The sequence below is a fragment of the Marmota monax genome, unplaced genomic scaffold, assembly GCF_021218885.2.
Source record: "Marmota monax isolate L192 unplaced genomic scaffold, Marmota_monax_Labrador192_F-V1.1 WCK01_AAM20220418_F8-fsc00005, whole genome shotgun sequence".
Lineage (NCBI taxonomy): Eukaryota > Metazoa > Chordata > Mammalia > Rodentia > Sciuridae > Marmota > Marmota monax.
The window spans coordinates 14,247,861-14,264,703 of NW_026692254.1; the positions used below are offsets into that span (position 1 = coordinate 14,247,861).

A 16,843-nucleotide genomic window follows, 5' to 3' on the forward strand; every position below is an offset into this window, starting at 1 on the left:
AGCAGCATGTGTCTGGATGGATTGATTGATTTTTAAGTACAAATGAAGATTCTCTTTAATGGGAGAATTTGATATATTCTTACATATGCTGATTTCATACATATTAGGATTTATATCTGTTATTACCTTTTGTTTTTATATTTTTATTTCATGTATGTCTTATAAACACGTATAACCTTACCATCCTTTTGTTGGAAATAGTTTCCTTTTTTCTTCTTTACTTTCCGTCCTTTAAATGGGTTGAAATTTTTACATTTGAATTCTGCTTTTCTATGACCTTGAAACAGAGTTTCTATTTCTCTATGATTAACATTAATCAGTACTTATCACCTTCTCCTGAGCAAAGCAAGAACCACATCACAGCTACACTTACCTTTGCCATCATCTCCTCTCTCCCCTCACCTCATTCAGGACCTTTCCCCCCATATTTTTATTGATGCATTATAATTATACATAATGGTGTATTCATTGTTTCACATTCATATTTGCTCACAACTCATCCAAGATTTTAGCTCCGTATTATTTTTAATAGTTTTACATTATATATCAACAATTATATGAGCTGAACTGTAACAATGACCAGTTTCTCTGGTCACCATTGTTTCTAAGCTCTTTCTTTTATGTGATTTAAAAAATTTTACTAGATTTTTCTGATCTGGTAAATCATTAATTCTTTAAGAGATATGTTTGAGTGCTTGCTATACAGATGGATAGTTTTATAAATAGTAAAAGTTTTTGAGTCTTTGAAGTCTAAAATTGTCTTTACTTTCTTCCTACAAAGTTGACTGGATTTAAATTTTAAATTCAAAATAATCTTCGCTAAGAATTTTGAAACATTGTTTCATGGTCTTTGGTATCTAGTGTTGCTGATAAGGGGTCTCTCTCTTTGCTAATTTCCTTTGCTTTGGAGTTCACTTTATCTGATATTAATTTAGTTACTCCTACTTTTCTTTGATTAGTAGTTGCCATTCTTTTACTTTCAACCTGCCTAAATTATTACATTCAACTTGAGTTTCCTGTAGATACCATACAGTTGAGCATATATTTAAAAATCCACACTGCCCATCTACATCTTTTTTTCAATCTATGTCTTTTAATTGCACTATATTTAGGCTATTTATGTTTACTATCATTATTGGTGTGTTAGGGCTTAAGTCTGACATTTTATCTTTTGTTTTCTGTATTTTTCGCTTCTGTTTTTTGCTTTCTCTGCATTCCTGAGATTATATGAATGCATTTTAGAATTCCAGTTGGCTTATCTCATTGCTGGAAATAGTTTCCTTTTTTTGGCACTATCTTTCTGTGTGGTCTTTTTAGTGGCTTCTCTAGGTATGTGATATGCATGTAACTTAATACAGAGTGCTTGTTGTCATTTCACCAAGTCAGGTGAGGTATAGAAACCTTATCTTTTTTTACAGCTCATTATCCTCCCCCATTTATAATACATATAATTTTCTTAAATATACACTCTAGAACCACATCAGACAGTATTAAAATTTTTGCTTTAAGCATCAAACATAATGTAGAAAACTCAAGAGAAGAAGAAAAGCCTCCTGAATCCATAGGTTTATGTCTCTTACCAATCTGAACAGTCTTTAGCTGTTATTTCTTTATTTTTTCCAGCCCTCCCCTCTTCCCTCTTCTTCATCTCCTTTTGGGACTCCAGTGACATGAATTTTAGGTCTCCATTATAGTCCCACAATACTTGAGGTCCTGTTCATTTTTAAAAAGCAGAATCTTTTCTTTCTGTTGTTCAGATTTGCCGATTTCTGTTCTGTTCTTCAGTTCACCTTTCCTTCAGTGTGTCCCCTGAATCAGCTGAACTAGTTATTTTGATAATTGTATTTTCAGTTCTAATAGTTCTATTTGGTTTTTCTTTATATCTTCTATTTCTTTTCTGATACGTTCCATTTTCCATTTCTTTTTTTTTTTTTTTTTTGAGGTTTTCTGTTTTTTCACTCTGTCAAGCATATTTGTAAGAACTCATTAAGGCATTTTTTTCTCCTGACTTAAAGCATTTTTGCTTTAAGATCTGTCAACTTATCTAGGCATGGTAGCACAAGCCTAGATCCAGTAACTTTGGAGGCTGAGGCAGGAGGATGGAAAGCTTTAGGCCAGCCTGGGTTAGTTTAGACCCTGTCTTATAACAAAATAAAAAGGGCTGGGGATGTAGCTTGGTGGTGAAGTACCCCTGGCTTTAATCCCCAGTATCACAAAAAATAAATAAAATCTGTCAGACTTTCCCAACATTTTTATTTCCCCAGTGTTGGCATTAATTGATGGTCTTTTTTCCATGCCTCTGAGACATTGCTCGTTGGGATGATGGCTGATTTTCATTTTAAACCTGTACATTTGTATTATGATACTCTAGGTCTCATTTAAACCTTCTGTTTTAGCTTCTACGGCAAACGTAAAAGGGACACCACTTGGTTTTTGTCAGGTGAAGGTGTGCATCCAGGTTGCCCTTTCATCCTGCACCCATACCTGAGGGGGGTCTGCTGTCTCCCTGTTGATTTTTAACAGCTATTGTACTATTCTATGTCATGTTGTGCATATTAGTGATCCTTATTTTGGAAGGTATTTATTTTCCCACTTGTTCTACTCTGTCTCTTGAATATATATGTGTGTGTATAAATATACATATATGTGTGTGTGTGTATTTTAATTCTTGATATTGGTTTTTTTCTCAAATACTTGCAAATTCTTGGTTGTCTACTCTTATTTCTGCTCACAGATCCCAATTTGGCTGTGAGTGTTGTTTAGCCTGATGGCAGGGGTCTTCCTGTGATGTGAGAGGACAAGGGACTATTGCTGGACCTGCCCTTCTGGTGGGGTGGTGGGTAAATTCCCAACCCTGGCACACTGTCCTGGTTCTCTGGTCCACCACCCTGTCTTGCCATATGCACCTCTGGATAAATCCCACTGAGGCTCACTGCTCAACCTGCAAGAGTAGACAGCTGACCTGCCACCACCAGCTCTCACACTGATGCCTACCTGTCCTTGCACAACAGTCTTTGGGGTTTCAAGCTCTTCTGGAATTGCTCACCCATAACAGAAGACTCTTCCCACCAAGGTGCTGCCTCCGTCTCTCAGCTGATCTCATTGACTTGCTGTCTTTCCACAATTCCTTAGAATATCTCTCTTGCTGATTTTTCTTTTTCTTTACTTTCAAACATTCTTTCTAGGAATTTGGGCCCAGAGGAGAGATAGGCTGTATGCTTGGTCCATCTTCTTGGTCTGGTCTCCTTAGTTTTTTTATTGTGATGACAGTAGCAGCTATCACTGGCCACTGTTAGATGCAAATGCTACATCATAAGTCAACCTGAATCTGATCCTCAGAACGATTCTGTGAGTTGCGTCTTATTACATCCATTTTATACTGGGGAAAATAACAGAGGGGTGAATTCCCATGTTGATGGTCACACAGCTGCTGGGAGGCAGAGAGAATATGTGAACACAGCCGACTTGACCTGAAGCCTGGCCTTCCCCTTTGCTTCCCCATCAGAGCCATAATTTTCTGATGCCAGGGCATAGCACTGACCTCATGAGGATAGCTGCCACCGAGCCCAGTGGCTGGAAACAGAAGCAGAAGGGAACCTTCTTGGTCTACAGGTACATTGCTTTTCTCGGCAGAATTCATATTCCTTCCAAACATAACTTGGCCTTGCTTCTTTCTCCTGGCCTAAAAACGAATGGTAATGGAAATAACATAGGTAGCGAGGGAGAGTAGTAGTCGTCTTTCTCAGCCTCTCTGCTTGTTTAACATTTCTTTTCTCTCCCACTGTTAGCCCTTTTTTCTTTTAATTAAATTTTAAGGGACTGGTGCTACATATAGTTCTCCTTCTTACTTCCTGTGATGCTCCTTCCCTCCTAACGTGTCTGCTTCTGGTTGACTTGGGTGGTGGGCAGCTATGAGACTTGCCTGTAGCCCCATCAACCCAGCAACAGCACAGTTCACCTGTAAGGTGATCTCCAAGGTGAGTTCCCTGGGACACGTCCTTCCTTCCTGTGGTGTCTCCAGAGGAGTAAATGCCCCTCCCAAGCTGCTGGCGTGAGCCTACTCCTTGCCTCTGCTACTGCTTAACAGGATTCAGATTCTCCTGGGGCAGGAGGGGTGCCAGGGGCACAGAGCATTTTTGGTACAGCATGCCCTGCTTCTGAGAAGCATTCCAAGCCCAGGGGACCCAATCCCTGAGGCTGCATGGGAGCAGGCAGCATCTGGAGTGTGCAGAAAGGGAGCCCAGCAGCTGGAGGCCACCAGGACCCCATCAGGCCTGGTGAACACTTTGAAGCAGAAAAGTGCCTACTGTGGCGCATGCAGCGCGGGCATGTGTCTTTTCAGGCTGTTTACTGTGTATCTGGGAAGAAAAAGTGAATGGCAACAGCTGAGTTTCTGTTGGTATTTTTGCTCCATATTTTGATTGGGGAACTGAATCATGTTTTTCCTTTCATAAACATGAAAATGTTAAGTACATAACAGCTAAATTAATCTGTGCTCATAAATTGGTTAATTATGTTAATTCTCAGTCACGGAATTCAGTCTCATTAGCGTTTCCATTAAGCAGTTTGGCCTTGTGAGCATTTTATGAGAACCGTTTAAGCTCCAGATTAATCTTCAAAGGCTCCAAGTGCACTTTTAACTGCAGTAGGATTTAAAATGCACTGGGAGGTTTGGTGAATGTTAGGATCTAGTGCCTTCAGAGACAACAGGGTTCCCACTTCCCCTTCCCTTGCTCCTCATGTGCTTTTTTTTTTTGGGGGGGGGGGCTACTGGGGCTTGAACTCAGGGGCACTTGGCTACTGAGCCACCTCCCCATCCTTATTTCATATTTTAGAGACAGGGTCTCACTGATTTGCCTAGTGACTCACTTTTGCTGAGGCTGGCTTTGAACTTACAATCCTCCTGCCTCAGCTTCCGGAGCCACTAGGATTATAGGCAAGTGCCACCAAGCCTGCATTCCTTACATTCTTACCGAAGGCCCCTGGGTCTGAGCATCTCTAGGAATAGCAGGAGCCGTGGAAGAAGGAGATGGACAAGAATCAGCTTTGCCCTTCACCCTGTCTCCTGGGGGCCATGCCGTCCTCGGGCTGCACTGCTGCAGACCCAGAGGAGAGGTGATTGGCTCCAGAATGCCTGGGATACACTTCAGGGTTCCTGAGAGGAGGAATACTAAGGAGGGGCAGCTTTATTCTTGGATGTATGTGAGAATGACAGACAGAAGCACTGACTCAGGGAGAAGGCAACTTCAGGCCTGATTGACAAACTCTCAGGTGGCCTTTGTTCATGCTAGTGTGATGCCTTATTTCAATGTCTGCCTGTCTCATTCAGAAGGCAGTTCAGGGCAAGCATTGGCTTTCTTTGTCTCAACCACTCATCTTGGGAGTTCCTTCCCGTCCTCATGGTATAGACACATGGGTGCTCCATCTGTCTCTGAAGCATGCTGTTCTGCCCTGTGTCCTGAGCTCTCAGCTCTCACTGAATTTCTGAGTCTCTGTGCAGTTCATTTATGTTTCTAGTCTCGTTCCCAAGTGAAGAGATCATGAAAGAAATGATCCAGACATCAGCCCTCTAGATGGTGGCGGAAGCTTCTCTTTTACAATTCTTCAAAAAACCAACAGGACTTGAGTATGAAAGAGAAACATAGTTTTTTATTATCATATAGGTTTGGCAAGGACATTTGATGAGAGGTGACTGCCGCTGATTAAAAAGGTAACTTGTGACTCACAGTTCCCAAGAGGATGGGACACACTGCATCACGCAGCACCTCACTGAAGCACCGGATGTCAGTGAGGTCCCTTGTCATTTGATACCTGCCTCTGGAAACATCAGGGTGGGGAAATAATGGCCAGGACTGTGAGATCCCAGTGAAGAGGTGGTCGGAGGTGTAGACTCTGGATCTGCTGGTTTGAAAGACATGCTCCTGGGTGAGTTGTTTGTTTACTATCCCTAGGAGTTGACTACTCCTGGAAAGGGGCAGACTCTTCAGGGTTAGCAACACCTAGATATCAAAGCATCAGAATACAGAATGTCAAAAGACACAGTTAACACAAGACTTAGGAGGGGCCGCATGTCACTGGCCCGGGATCTCATGGCAGGACTCCCCATGAGTTTGTTGGTGTATCCCTGGAAGGAGATGGAATGGCTCCATCAGGAGACCAGCAGCAGAGCAGGAGGCGTGTTGGTAACCCATCGCAGGTCTCCATGTGACAGTGCTAAATGTACATGTGCCTTGATATCTCTGCCCACCATGGTTCCCTGGAGGTTCCAGACTAAGGTTTTTGGCATGGAAGCATATTTAGAGATTGAAGAGCCCTGTTTTTATCTTGAGTATTAATGAGAGTTGGCAGAAACTTTTCAGGATTTTAGCTTTTTTTTTTTTTTTTTTTTTTGTAACCAGGATTGAACCCAGGGGTATATGACCACTGAGCTACATCCTTTTTTCTTCCTCCATTTTTGATTTTGAGACAGGGTCTTGCTAAGTTGCTTAGGGCCTTACTAAGTTGCCAAGGCTAGTTTTGAACTTGCAATCCTCCTGCCTCAGCCTCCTGAGCCACAGGGATTACAGGTGTGCATCACCGTATCCAACAGGATTGTAGCATTTTAAAACAACTATTGAAACTTTTTTTGTTCCAGAATGGTTGCTTATAGAACAAAGTGTAGTTTTACAGGGGGGGGGGGAGGGTCAGATCTCTTTGGATTTATTAAAATCAACTCAGGATTAATGAGCAAAATTTGTTGGGTAGGCCTATTTGTCGAACTCAGGACGCTACAATCTAATTTTTACTTGCTGATGTTCATTGCTCCTGCATTGCCATTGGGTTTGCTGAAGGCAAGACACATTATTTCTCAATAAACAAAGTGGCCCCTGCATGGCCAGCTTCCCTGCCTTCCTCCACACTGTAGTAACTCAGGCAGCATGCTGACTTACTATATGTGTGTGCGTGTGTTTATGTGTGTGCGTGGTCTTCCCGTTCCTTTTAACAGTGAGCTTGCTCAGAAAGTTTTCAGTGCAAATACTGTGCCTTGTGCAGCTTTAGAGGGCCAATTGCATGTTGTAAGTAAGCCTTGCCTAACATAAGCTGGTTATTTGGAAAGTTGAGATATAAATTAGAAACAGTAGAAGAGGAGGAAGGACGGGTCACTATGAAAAAAAAAAGTGTTTTCTTTTAACTTTACCAAGAGATCTATAAAATCATTCTTTTCAGCAAGTTCTCCTGAGGCATTTAAAATATTATTGGACTTAAGCAATTGAATAGGAACACATATATTATTGAAAGTGATGTAAACCTGTCTGATTCTTTCCTAGATGAAGCTTCTGGGGGGGACCTAGGATTGTCTATTGGGAGATTAAGTACCAGTGGCAATCTGACTTGTTCACCCCACCCAAAGTCATGAGGCCCAGGAAAGCAACCATCTTCCTTCTCTCAGCACTCCTTCCACCTTGTGCCCACAGCCTCATTCTTAGAGTGGACAGACGGGTCAAGCGAATTTATCTTGCTACCATGAGCTCTGAATTCAGCAGGCAGAAAAGCAATCCATTAGCAAGCTAACAACAGGGAGTTAATTTGCCATCAAAATGATTTGTCTAAATTATTTTCGTACCCAGCAATTTATAGTAAATGGGTCTTTCTTTTTTCATTAGAGGAATGATTGCTGTTTTTCTTCTCCTTGGCATTTCCAGAGAGCCAGTCACATTTAAAGCTAATGTTGGAACAGCAGGTTTCTACTGAAAATATTTACCTTTTCTCTGTTGGCAACTTGTCAGTGTTGGGGAAAATAGATGCTCCGTTCAAATCTAAATACATGATGCTTGCTTTCTCACACATCCATCAGTCTTCTTCCAAGATAAAAAGCATTATGAGAGGTGTTGGGAAATCATTCTGGTCATATGTTTTACATATTTTTGAATTTCTTCTGCCATCGTGTTCTTCTTGTTCAAAAATAGACATTTTACCACCTACAACTTGTATGTCAAGTTGTAGAATAGCAGGTTCAATTTCAACACTAGAACACCAGAAGTGACTTTGGCTGCTTGTGGTCAGCAAGGTCTACCACAATGGAAAGTTCATTTCTAAATGGAAAGACATGAAGAATACTGCTACCATTTATCCAGAAGCCCTGGGTACCAGGGTATATGAGTATGTTTTCTGTTGCTATAACAAAATACTTGAGGCTGGGTAACTTGGAAAGAAAAAGAGATTTCTTTTTTAATTTTTTTTTAGTTGTAGATGGACACAATACCTTTATTTTATTTGTTTATTTTTATGTGGTGGGGGGGGGATCTAACCTAGTGCCTCACACATGCTAGGCAAGCACTCTGCCACTGAGCCACAACCCCATCCAAAAAGAGGTTTCTTAAGCTCACAGTTTTGGAGGCTGACATTCCAAGTAGCCTAGTGCTGGCCCTGATGAGGGCCCCCTTGGTTACATCACATCATGGTGGATAGCAGGAGCACATGCAAGAGGGAGAGAGAGCATGATAAGACAAGAACCCAGAGAGCAATTCAGGGGTCAGGCTCATTCTTTATAACAACTCATCTTTTTAGGAGCTAACCACGATCCTTCAAGAACTACTTAAATTCCTTCCAAGGTCACATCCCCAATGACCTTACCACCTCTCAGTAGGTCCTACCTCTTAAAGGTTCCACCATTTCCTTATCACTATATGGGGAACCAAGCTGCCCACATAGGAACCCTTGGGTGACACATTCAAACCATATAACCATATCCAGACCACACACAGGGCCTCAACTTATATTCTTTTCAACTACCACCTCAGATAAATATTGTAGAAAACAAGTTTTAAAGACGTTGAGTCTGTGGCCCAAGGTCATGCAAATTTAAGACTCCACCCAGGGCTCCCTGACCCTGACTGTCTCCCCCACTGCAAGCTGCTTTGTATCTTGTCAGGTACCATGTCTGTGCCATACCACACTACCAACTTCCTGTACTAGTTATAGCCCCTCTTGAAGGCTCATGGCTGAGTGAGCTGGGTGCCTGGGTTTAGTGTGCCTGAATCAGCCATGGAGATGGACATGCTGGGCACCCAGATGACAGACTAGGGAAAGACAGCAACCTCGTGGCCATCCTGACTTCTCCTCTCCCCAAAAAGGAAAAATGCAATGAGCTAGTGCTGTAGCTCATGTGGGCTGTGGCTAGCTAGCGTGGCTCTGCCCTGCCTGTAAAAGGAAACTTACAATAGATGCCAACAAACCCAGGGAAGATTTGGGCCCCATTATGACTCCCTTGATCGTCAAAGGGAAATGAGCTCTTAACATTATTAAAATTAAAGACCTCTGGGGAGAGGGGTGTAGCTCAGTGGTACAGCACGTGCTTAGCATGCACAAGGCCCTAGATTCAATTCCCAGAGCATGTGCACGCACACACCCATACATATTAAGAACTGCTGTTTATCAAGAGATTCCATAAACAAAGTGAAAAGACAAGATATCACTAGGAGATAATTGTAATCTGTGTAACCAACAAAGGACTAATTCCCAGTAGAGGCAAAACTATACTATATATTATTTAAACACACAATTGTATTAAAACACTTATTTTTAAATGGAAATAGGATGAATAATCTAAAAGCCCAACATTCCTAGCAGCAAAGTGCTGACTCTGAGCAGTTTCCTGTGAGAGGTGGGGGCCACAGGAGGACACCCAGGTAGAGGACCCAGTAGGTCATGTCCTCATTCTGTATTGGATAGAGGATTCATGCATGTCCATTATTTTATAAGGCTTTATTTCATGTGTGTGAATACCACTCTTCATATATACAGACAGCCTATCTTTAGAAAACAAAGGGAAGAAAGTTATTATTTTTACAGATGGGGAAACTGAGGCTCAGCAGAGTCAGGCTGGCAGTGGACACTTACACTGAGTACTTTCTGTGCACCAGGCACTTTACACTAATCATCCTTTTTGGTTTGTTAGACATCTCTATAGAGACAATGATTTTCATCATCACAGTGTACATAAAACTAAGACTTCATAAGATATGAGAACTACCAAAGTCATTTCCTGGTCACACTTGGTGATCATGGCAGAAGTTCTGCACATGGCATGCCCATCTGCCTCCTGCTGGCTTGAGGCACACTACTGTGAGAGCTGGGCCTCCTCTAAGGATCCGATGACACGGCATCAAGCCCCTTGCAGTGCAGTGCCATCTAAGTAGCAGGACAGTGGTATCTTCCCTGGGCCGTCCTGCAGCCAGGTAGCTGGGGTAATAAAGAGAAGAAGAGAAAAAGAGAGCGAGCCAGAAGAGAAGATGGATGGTTCTAGTGTTAAATTTATTCCTCTCTCTCATTTTTAAGACCTTAGAGCTATGAGACATGGCTCTTCCCATAACTTCAGCCCCATCTTCCATCGCTGCCCACGTACGTCTGCCTGGCTAGCACTCCCCCATGGCCCTGGGCACTGTTGTTGAACTTCTGATGGCCCCCACACCTCAACTTCGCTATTGCTTTGCTGTAAATTTCTGACATTGATTTTGAGTGTAGTTCCCAGGCTTTCAGAGCAGGAGTTTCTAGTTAAGCTTGGTGTCCCACAGCAGTGTGGGGCTAAGATGCTGTGAGACTAGCCCTACCCCCCACTACCGCCACACTAACGGTGCCCCTTAACCTCACAAGGACCCTCTGTAGTGACTCCTGTGTTATCTCTCTTCCTCATGACTTGAAGCTTCATGACAGATAGTAAGGAGAAACCTTAGGGAAAACTGAACCTTCAAAATTGGATAGAACAAATTGGGAAAATGAGTGCAGTTTAACTGTGGTTAAATCTTTAAATTCCCTCTTTAAATATAACAACTGTGTACATAGCACTTACATTTTATTAGGACTTACAAGTCATCTAGAGATGATTTAAGTAAAATACTTTTCTTTGGAAAGAAAGTATATAATAGGCAAGAAATTTCTCACCATAGCAAATAATAAAGTGCACTCAGTTATTTATTTGTAACCCATGTGCTACTGAGCAAGAGAATATAGAACAAGAAAATTGAAAATGTACATGTTAGGGATCTCTGTTTATCAGTTTTTCATCAGAAGTGACAGCAGGGTGTCCCCACAATTATAGTTTGAATGGTTAGGACAGTAAGATTTAATTCACATAAAACATTTGTTCCTGAGCACCTGGGGAGGGCTTCTGCTTCCGGGGTCTCCTTCCTGCGGCTCTTATTGCTTTTGTCCTATACCATTTCTTATCCTCAGGGGAAGCTGCTATAGTTATCTCTCAGTATGCACAAGGGATTAATTCTAGGACCCCCTGTGGATGCCAAAATCCTTGGACTCTCAAGTTCCTTATATAAAATAATGTAGCATGTGCATAGAATCTCTGCCTCTTCCTGGATACTGTAATCATCTAAGATGACTTATAATACCTAGTGCAATGTAAATCTATATACATAGTTATTGTATTGTTTAGAGAATTATGACAAAAAATGAATCTGTTCATTTTCAGTAGACAAAAATTTTTTAAAGTAAGTTTCACCTGTAGTTTTGGTTGACTCTGCAGTTGCAGAGCCCATGGATACAGAGTGATGACTGTATTTTACTTTTTAAGATGACTATACTCAAAGTTTCTGCTTTTGAGCCCCCACTATGTGTTAATGTACATTCTGGAACATAGTTCCAGTACAGGTGAGGTCAGGGGACCCCTGCTTGGGGAGGTGGCCCTAGAGGGAGGGCTGCCTGGGCTGGGTGCATGGGGTGGACACTGCAATCATGTCTTGAAATTGAGTCATTGATGGCACAGGGAAATGAGCCATATAAAGTTCAGATTTTAAAACAAGGACTTGGAAAGAAACTATACACTGCAGGCAAAGAAAAATAGTAGAAGAAAGTAACCAAAATATTATCAGTGGTTATTTCTCTATTTCCCAAACATTCTTCCAAGAACATATATTATTCTTATAATCAGAAAAAGCTCCCTTTTCCATGATATCTTCAATAACTCTAGGATATAGTATTTGTTTTGACAAGACATGGTCATTGCACACACAGATCTGGGGCCAGAGTACGAGGGGCTTGAGGGGCCTCTGAGAGGGGTGGCAAGGTTTCCCAAGCCTCAGAGAGGTCTGACTTTATGTATCTCTAGGACACAGAAAGGATGTGCTGGTGGCTGTGTTACTCACCGCTTCCCAGTTTCATGCTGTGTGTCCACCCCACCTTCTCTGGGTGACATGCTGCTGGAAGGGGCACACCTGCTAGACACAGAGTAATGGAGGCAAAGGCTGGGAAGGGGACCAGGATGAGGGGCCTCTAGATGGGTCAGCAGGCATTGGAAGAGGCTTGTGGGAACCCACTCCTCCCTTAATTTGGGGGATTCTTGTGAAGCTAGACTCCCCACCTCTAAGGATCCCTCCTAGGAACATGGAACCTGAACCCAGAGGGAAAATAGATGGCTGGCGAAATCCCAGACTCCCAACTCCCTCCTCCATAGACTGGGCTCCTGTCTTCCAAGTTAAAAACTCACTGTGTGATTCATCATAAATTATACATCAGGGATGGACTCCTAAAGGAAAGAGAAATAAACATAAGTGATGAAGAGCTGGGAAAGTGAAAAAGAACTCCTGAGTCCTATTATACCAGTGTGCATTTTTAGATACCTGCATGACATCATGTTACTGAGGGCAACCATTTGAATCCTCCCTTGGAAGTTGCTGGTTTTCTTATGTCGCTGCCACACAACACAACAGGAGCAGTTTACAATGTGGCCTGCGGTGTCGTGTTAATTCTTTCACATCAGCCAGCTCAGAGAGGAGGAGCAAGCTTTCCACAACAGGGGAAAAGCTCCATCAGGGGAGCTCAGTGATGCAGTGTCCCGATCTCCGCTGTTTGGGACTCTTCTGTCTCGCTCCCCTCCCAGCCCAGGGCGGCCCTGGCTGCGTGCTCAGGATCATGGGCACTGACGGTGAGTCTCCCTCTGTGCTTTCAGGCATCCGTATGCTGGACGGCGATGTGACAGATGTGGTTGAGGCCAAGTCCCTGGGCATCAAACCCAACTACATTGACATTTACAGTGCCAGCTGGGGGCCGGACGACGACGGGAAGACAGTGGATGGGCCCGGCCGACTGGCTAAACAAGCTTTTGAGTATGGCATTAAAAAGGTGTGAGTAACCCAGGACTACAGGGGAGCTTGTGGGGTGGGGGTGACAGTGAACAGTCTTAATTTAACTAAATATCAGAGTGATACCAGCCACAACCCGAAACAGGACTGGCAGGGCCCTATAGTGCCAGGACCAGAGTGAGGGAGGAGTCACTTAGGGGCTCAGGGAAGTGGCTGTTTACCCACTCGTGGGGAAGGTTTCAGCTGCTCCAGTGAGAGTCAGCCTGGCATCTGCCTGCCCAGCCCTCTCTGTCTTGGAGCCTGCCTGTCCTGGCTGAGAGGACTGCAGGTGGATGAGAGATCACCTGACTTGTTCCTTGGACTGTATAGGTGGAAAGGGTATCTTGGGCCCTGGCCATCTACCCACATCAGTACCTAGCCATGGAGTGTTCTGTGCCCATCACAGGGTATATGCTAATTCAGTATCCCACAGTAGCAGGAAGCCACTATCTAGACACCCCCTGGCCCCCACCAGCACACAGCCCTGCATACTGTTTCAGAGTAGAACTTCATCAGATGTGAAGCAGAGGAAATATCCTCGAGGTCAGTGTCTGCAGAAGCCTGGGAGGATGGCAGGCTCCTCCCAGCAGGTTACCCACCAGCGACTGATTGTCCATTCAGGATGAAAGTCTGGGAGATGGGAAGTGGGTAGCTGGATGAACCAGCTCTTAGAAGCTGGTGACAAGAAATCTGAGTGAGGACAGCTTCTTGGAGCAGGCAGACAGAGCTGTGATGGGCATCTAGAAGGTCCTGGGTGGTTCAATAAGCTCCGGTCCAAAGCACAAGTTATGGCTGATGAGTGCTGGTGGGTGCAGGGAGTTCCAGAATGAAATCCAGGCATCTCTGATTTCTGAGGAGGAGAGGAGAGGAGGTGAAGAGAAGGAGGTAAGCCCATTTTATTAGTCATATAATTCAAAACAATTTTTTAAAGTTCTTATGGTATTATAACCCATACATAGTGATTAAAATGTGGTCAATAATTAGTTAATAAATAAATAAATAATGTTCCAGAGGATTATAATGAAACAGCCTTCTTTATTTCCTTCTAGCCACAGAGGAACAATCTTTTTTTTTTTTTTTTTGCTTTGTTCATGATTTCCATTTTTCTGAATAATATGATTGGATTTCTTTATAGGATACATTGAGTTTGGTTGCTGTCTATGAATTTCTTCTAGTCAATGTGTCTTTTTCTCTCAGAAGGCCCCCCACCTTGCCCCCTCCCACTGTGCTGAAACCCTGGAGTCTCCCTCCATTTCCGTAGACCTCCCAGGCTGGGAGTCTGTACCATGTCTACACTTCCTGCCTGGGGCACCTGGTCTGCAGCTCCTCTGATGGATGGGGTGCTGCCCTGCAGTGTGCATGAAGGTTTCCTCTTCCACTGCCCTTTCCTGCCACCATCCAGGCTTTCACAACCAAGAAACTAGTCACCCAAAATGGGAGTGTCGATTTTTGAGATTATTCCTCACCTAGATACTCCATGTAAGAAGAAAAATAAAGGAGGAAAAGTAGACTCACAGCACGTCAGCATGTAACCTCATGCGTCGGGCTTGGGTTGCTTGACACGACTCCAGGGAGACCCAAAGGTGGCTTCCGTCAGGCCACTGAGCACCTGAGCTGGGCCTTGTGCTGAGCTGGGCGCGTATTGGCAGATTCAGGGATGGCCAAGTGAGCCTCTGCTCATGAGGGAACCGCTGAATAAATAAATCATGTCTTTCCATGACTCAATTCCCCCTCCCACCCACTAGATCACTTGGATCTCAAACTTGATGACAAGTGAAACATCCTAAAAATTAAGCTGAATTTCAGCTTTCAGGGAGGGTGACTTAAGTTAGAGATCGCTTCTTCTGCATGAAACATCCCTTTGAATGGTGTTAATACTGAACATCTGGCATTTCTGAGATGATTTCTAAAGATCTGAGCTCTGAGAACGAGGCACCCTGTTTCCAGGGGAGGTATTGATGGTTTTTAAGAGATCATTTGGATTGTCCCCTCAGATCTGTGTAGACGGAGCCCATGGAGACTTTGAAAAGTTGGAGCTGCAGAGAGGGGAATCTGCATTCTGAATTCTGAGCAACATCAGCTTCATCAAGCTGTCAGGGGGAGTAGGGACTTGCAGAGGAGACCATGTGGCTCCCCGTCATTCTTGTCACGGTTTCTTAAAATACTGAGGTCATTTAATTTTCTTTTTTTAGTCATTCTGAAGTAAAATATGTCATAGAGGGAGCCTTAAATTGCAGCTGTCTAAAGCTGTCACGGAAAATCCTCCTAGAAATCTGATGATCTCAAACCCAACCACATTTCCCCATCTGTTTTTCCTCCTGCCGCCCCGTTTGTCACCTATGGTCTTTTTCTGTAAAAATCTGACTTCATCTCTGGTAGATGATGTGGTCTGGTGGTAGGAGACCTTCAAAGCCGTAATTTGGCACAGGGATCTGTTTAATGTCAGTCCTTGCTCCTCCCATGGCTTGTTTAGAAGGGAGACGAAACCCCACTGGGCTAAAAACACTGGTCTTCACCAGATGGCGGGTGTTGGCCAGCTGTCAGGAGGAGTGCTTCTGAGCTCATGGATAAAGTCACCACTCCCCCCAGGAGGACGTCGAAATATGATTTGATCAGGTTGAAGTTGTGGCTTTACTGAGTAGAATGCAGGTTTATGCTAGAGGGATTGACACGTTCCTGTGGCTTCTGTCCTGGGAGACCTGGAGAGTGAACATAAAATCCTCAGGGACCCCTAAGACCTCTCTTACACCTCAGGTCGTCTGGGTGTCTCCTCTGCCTCCTTCCCGTGGTCCCTTTCCAAGAAGCATTTTAAGAAGAAAAGGAGGCTGGCGATACTGCAGTGCCTGTGAGAGGGGGCTGGGCTGGCAGTAAATGCACAGCGTAAGGTGGGAAGACCAGATACCAGCAGCACTGGCATCGCCTGGGCCCTCCCTCCTAAGGCAGGCAGAATCTCAGGCCCATCTACTACAGTTTGGATCTGGATTGTGGCCCAAAGGCCCAAGTGTCAAGTCTTGGATCCCAGAGGGTGTTATTGGGAGGCGGTGGAGCCTCGAAGAGGTAGGCCTAGTGGCAGGGCTTCTAGGCACTGGGGGTAATGGGACCCAGCCCTCCTCTTTCTTCTTTCATTTCCAGCCATAATGGAAATGGGCTTCCTCTGCCACATATTCTTTTTGTGAAGTGCTGCCACAGGTCCACAGCAGTGGTATAATTGTTCATGTACTAGGATCTCCAAAACTGTGAACCAAAATAAACCTTTTCCCTTTGTAAGTTGATTATCTTGGGTATTTGTTACAGTACAAGAAAACTGACTACCACACCATCCCAGACCTGACACATCCAAGTCTGCATTGTAACAGGGGATTCACAGGGGACTTAAGTGCATGCACATTTAAGTGTGAGGAGCACTGTTTTAAGCTATTCTCTATACCTTCAGGACAATAAGGATGCTGCTCCACTTTGCAAAATGATAACATTTTATAAATTTTTTGAGTGGGATGGGGAGAGTTAAGAGTAACTATGTCTTAGGGATGATTCTCATGTGGCAGAAAGATAGGCTCCAATGGGTTAAATTCCTTTTTACTTGGATTTTGGTTGTTTTAAACTGCTTCTCTGATTAATCTTTTCCAACAGGTAATTATAGTCTTTCTTTGCTTAATGGTGGGATATAATCTGAGAAATGCATTGTTAGACAATTTCATCATTGTGTGAACATCACAGAGTGCACTCACACAAAC

The 16,843-nt window shown here is 43.6% G+C and overlaps 1 protein-coding gene across 2 annotated transcripts in view; it reads left to right on the forward strand.

Moving 5' to 3' along the window:
- The window catches only part of Pcsk6 (proprotein convertase subtilisin/kexin type 6), a 199,942-nt gene that overhangs the window by 83,987 nt on the left and 99,112 nt on the right, over positions 1-16,843 (forward strand). For both annotated transcript variants that reach the window (XM_046435863.2, XM_046435867.2), the window contains exon 7: positions 12,938-13,110. In XM_046435863.2, the coding sequence (XP_046291819.1) occupies positions 12,938-13,110 (173 nt within the window). The remainder of the gene's footprint in view (positions 1-12,937; positions 13,111-16,843) is intronic.